Here is a 4,820-nt window from a genome sequence, read left to right on the forward strand (position 1 = left end):
TTTCTTCAGGATCTATCTGATCATAATCTTCCTTCGTCAGGTTGGTATTGCCGATCTTTCCAGCTACTAACCCTTCATATGATTCCAACACCGACGCCAAGAAGACCATCCGCTGCTTAGCCGACTCCTCGTCAAAATTCTGAGCATTCTTTAGATCTATTGCGATGTTGCACTGAAACTTTGCATCAGAATGACTTGCAGATGATGAAGATCCACCGTGATAACCACTGTGACTTCCACTGCTTTGACTACTTTGACTTTCTTTGCTTGCTGTCGACGCATTCTCAGCAGAAAATGCAGTCTTGGGAGAAGTAGCTTTCGGCATCATGCTTTTCGGATAATATATATCCAAATTCTGCTGGTAAGATGAGTGATTGAATTTGTATGTCTTCTTCAGTTCCAGTTCGTGACTTTCAAGTCTCTCAATCACCAAATCTGGAGTAAGATCTTTCGGTAAGATGGTGTTCTTCAGCATTAACGCATAATATCTCCAATCCATCTCGTTTGGTAATGAATCGAATAGTTTGTCAACAAGTTCTTCATCAGGATATCTGATATCATGTCTTGCTAATTCCAGCTTCAGATGACTAAACCTTTCTATCATTTTACAAACTGACTCATTCTTGAGACAACCAAACATATCAAACTCTTTTCTAAGAAGTTTCTTTTTACTTTTCACAATTTCAGTACTTCCTAGACATTTCATCTCTAGCTTTTGCCAAAGATCTTTTGCGTTTGAATAATCAATCAAAGAAATGATGTCTTCTCGAACAGATTGGAACAACAAAGCCATGCATTTTTGTTCAGCTACAAATGAATCAATCTCATCAGCAGATGTTAGAGGTTCACCATTCTTATTTCCATTTTCAAAACCGTTCTTCAAACTTTTCCAGCTGGGAAATGCGAATGTCATCATCCAATCTTCAAACTTTCTTGACCACCGACTATACTCCTCGATAGCCATAAGCTTTGGGGATTTATTGAATGTTCCAAAAGCACTTTCCGATTCCCAAGCTTCCTTTTTCTTTTCTTTCGGCGGATTCTCATTCACATTGCTTGACGATGTATCATCGTTTCCGGAATTTCCTGTAAACGCGTACATATCGCTGAACGGGTTCAAGAAAATATCATCCATCGTGAATGTACCTACAAAATCAGCAAACACTTAGACAAATTTTCAACTTTTTGAACAGAGGTGACTGATAAGCGGATCTGTAATGTCCGGATAAGCGGACCTCCAATGACCAAAAGAGCGAACCAGATTATGTCCAGATGAGCGAACCAGATTTTGTTCGTATGAGCGGACCAGATTATGTTCGTTCGTGCGGACCGGATTATGTTCGTTCGAGCGGATCTATATTGTTCGTTCAAGCGGATCTACCTTGGTAATTTCGAGCGAAAGTGTCCGAATGAGCGAACCAGAATGGTTATTTCGAGCGAACCAAAATGGTTATTTCAAACGGACCTATCGATGTCCGTAAAAGCGGACCTAAGTTTTAACTGTTTTTTACCCATTTTTAAGCCGAATTTTAATCTGAAACTTTCTAGGATTTGTTATTACAATGTTTCACACGTTATACTCAATTTTCAGGCCATTTCAACCGTAGGAACCACTTCAAATCGAAAAAGTATGAGAGAAAGAGAGTAGAAATAAGAGAATTCGGTAGAATCAAGCTGTAATAGTATGAACTCCTCGTCCTGAGCTCTGATACCACTTGTTGGATCGTGTTCCGACCCTAAACAGTCAGTTGAGAACGTTCATCTTCACGTACGAAGGCGGAATCAATGTAAATGAAGTTACACAGCTTTTCCTATTCAATTCCTACTCTTTTATTGCTTTCTGATGTAATTTTGACAGAGTTTCAGTAACAAAGCAATGATACAGGTCCGCTCCAAAGTACACGACTTACTTATCAGGTTCGCTTGAACTGACTATTTATAGTGTGATAGGTTCGCTCCAAGTGACATGCCATACAAGCGAACCTACCTTAGTGACATATAAGCGAACCACCTAATTGACACATAAGCTGACCTATTTACTAAATGTTCATAAAAGCGAACCTAACAACATATTACATGATTTTGACTTTCTAAACCCTATGTTGACCTATCTTGACCTAAGACGTAATGTAGACGTAGTCAACAGATATTCCATGCATCAACAGGATCCAAGATTGATCATAAGAGTTCTTGACAATCAAAGGCCGTGTTTGCCTAAGTCTCTTACATCACTTGGTGAAGACAAGTGTTTAGTGTAATACTTTTTATTTTTAATCTTTTCGCACTTTTTATTTGGTTATGTATTAATGACTTTAATAACTAGTTTCTTATGTTGAAGGTGATTCTTCCTTATCATTTGTCTGTGGTGTCTTGGCATTATCTTACTGTCTATATAAAATAAAAGATTTTCACCATTCATATCTCCACGGTCTATATGGAGATATGTTGGCTACCTGGTCGGGGGTAATGTGACAACCGGTAATTAACGACGTCTAATTACGTGATTAACAAACGTTTAAGGAGATAATAAGTAGTGTTTAAGACATCGATTAGCTTAATTGGGCTATTGGAATGCCTAGGAATGCTTATCAGACGTTACAGTGCGCGTATGGTGATTTCAGGAGAAATTTGCGAAACAATAAACAGTAACGAACTGACACCGTACAAAATACTGACCACGCCGACAAATACGAATTTTGTATATATATTTTATATATATGAATTTGGTTTTGTGAATATATTGTATTTTCAAACGTCATGAAACGCGCAAACGTGAACGAAAACGTGACTGTAGTAACGCACCGGTAACGAAACGGAAGCATCAGACACACGTATTAACTCAAAAACTGAAATATTTGGATCTATTTAGCTTCGCTTCCGAATTCGAATGCTCACAGTTAAAATCGGATCCAAAGACAAATCAGAAACAGCAAGCAGAACGTTTTACGCAATTTAACGCACCGACGAACATACGCGTTTAATAACGATATACGACATAATTTTAGGTGTTTGGACTCTAAAATTTTAAGTTACGACACTTCATGGAGTTCGGGAAACGAAAATGGGCCTCATAAACATAACGGGCCGCTCAAAACATGCTAACGGGCCCTGAGCCCAAGCCCACTTAACTCACCTTTACCCTAACTATATAAACAATGGTCTTCTTCTTTTTGGCCATTTGAAAACCCTAAACAACTCAGCACACAACTACAGAACATTTGTTCTCCCTCCCTCGTTCACTCATTGATGACTGGCAACCGGAGCCGAGTCCGATCGGTTCTCCGGCTCCTCGTTTTTTCTGACACCGAGCACGCCCACACCCACCATCCTCCTGCCCGGCAAACAAACCCCTGCTCTATCTTGATGTCACACCGGTGAGCGGTCGGTTTTCCAGCGTCTCCGGTCTCCGGTGACACCAACATCCACCAGCAGACGACCCCCCCCTTTTCTTCGGTAATCGCCGGCCACCACCATTGGTGGCAGCGCACAGCGGTGGCAGCAGAGCCCGACGGCTCGAGGCAGTGGTGGATCTGGATGGCAGCAGCGCCCGGCGGCTCCGATGAAGATGATGATTATGATACCTGCTGATAACGATGTCGGTAGCGGCGCCGCCGTCTGCGGCAGTCTCTCGGTGGTGCTCGGGGTGACCATCTCCAAGAATCGACGGTAAGTAGCTTTGTTCGAGTAAACTTGAACTGATTTCGCATCTTTTAACCAATTTTCGTTTCATTGGAAGGACTTGGGTTTGTGTCAGTTTTGGTCTCGATAAAGTCTCGGGTCAGATTCAACCGGTTAGAGTGTTGGTTCAAAGCATTGGTTCAGATTTGGTGATGATACGGAGTATGCTTGGCTCGAGTTCCGGTTCAGGTTTCGGTTCCGGGTCAACCGCATCAACACAGCAAGTTGACCGGTCAACGCTGGTCAACGAGGCCAACATGTTCGGTTCGATGATCGGGTTCTCGACTCGGTCAACGGGTCAAAGTAGTCAACATAATGGTTCGGGTTCGCGACTCGGTCAAACCGAGTCAACTCGGTCATACATGGTCAACTCAGTGAGTCAACTCAGTCAACGACAGTCAATGATGGTCAAACTCAGTCAAACGAAGACCCGGTATAGTTTAAACGATGCAAAAGTTTTGTTTCGTTATGCAGATTATAGTTATACGCGACCGAGCTCGACCGTTACCTTTAGCGACTACTTACACTTTATCTTGTCGTAATTGATAAATTCTTAGTATATATTGTTCGCATTGATTGAATTATAGTTGAGCTTTGAGAAAATACGACGACTTTTTATTGTCGGGTTATTAAAAAAAACAGAGGAAACTCTGTCCGATTTTTGTAAAAATTTGAAACCAAAATCTAATTATATTGTTAAACGGCACTTGTTGAAATCCGAGTCTTTCTACTAGAATAAATAAAAAGACATTTTATTTTTACGACGTTACAAGTTAACGAAAAACCGATATTTCATTTGAGATAAATATAGTTATTTATATCTATTTCAAAACGCTGATAGTTCGAATCACTTGGAATAATTTCATAAAAATACGTATGAAGTTTCTATTTATTTTAAACGTTTAATATTCGGAAGTCGTATATTATTAATATAACTATTTACATTTCTTTCAAACGTTTAGAATCTGAATTCTTGTAAAGTGAATATAATTATTTACATTCGTTTTAAACGTCAAGTTTTCGAATATATATATGTATATATATTTTTATTTTTTTCCATCCTACGAAAACTACAATGGTATATTACCATATCATATATGAAATTTCGAATACGTACCATTAGCAAATCTACGCATTTTTTA

At 39.7% G+C, this 4,820-nt stretch overlaps 1 protein-coding gene across 1 annotated transcript; it reads left to right on the forward strand.

The window, feature by feature from the left end:
* Nucleotides 1-3,195: 3,195 nt before the first annotated feature.
* On the forward strand, nucleotides 3,196-4,370 carry LOC118488783. Its single transcript, XM_035986120.1, has 2 exons — nucleotides 3,196-3,666; nucleotides 3,737-4,370. Exons 1-2 carry the CDS (start codon nucleotides 3,560-3,562, stop codon nucleotides 4,218-4,220), a joined length of 591 nt encoding a protein of 196 aa, XP_035842013.1. The 5' UTR covers nucleotides 3,196-3,559; the 3' UTR covers nucleotides 4,221-4,370.
* Nucleotides 4,371-4,820: the final 450 nt, after the last annotated feature.

The sequence above is a fragment of the Helianthus annuus genome, chromosome 17 (assembly GCF_002127325.2).
Source record: "Helianthus annuus cultivar XRQ/B chromosome 17, HanXRQr2.0-SUNRISE, whole genome shotgun sequence".
NCBI lineage: Eukaryota > Viridiplantae > Streptophyta > Magnoliopsida > Asterales > Asteraceae > Helianthus > Helianthus annuus.

Excerpts from the sequence above, each read along its gene's own strand:
- LOC118488783 (XM_035986120.1), top strand. The coding sequence starts at position 3,560 with ATGAAGATGATGATTATGATACCTGCTGATAACGATGTCGGTAGCGGC. Across the intron at positions 3,667-3,736 it reads ACCATCTCCAAGAATCGACG|GACTTGGGTTTGTGTCAGTT; the intron begins GTAAGTAGCTTT and ends TTTCATTGGAAG.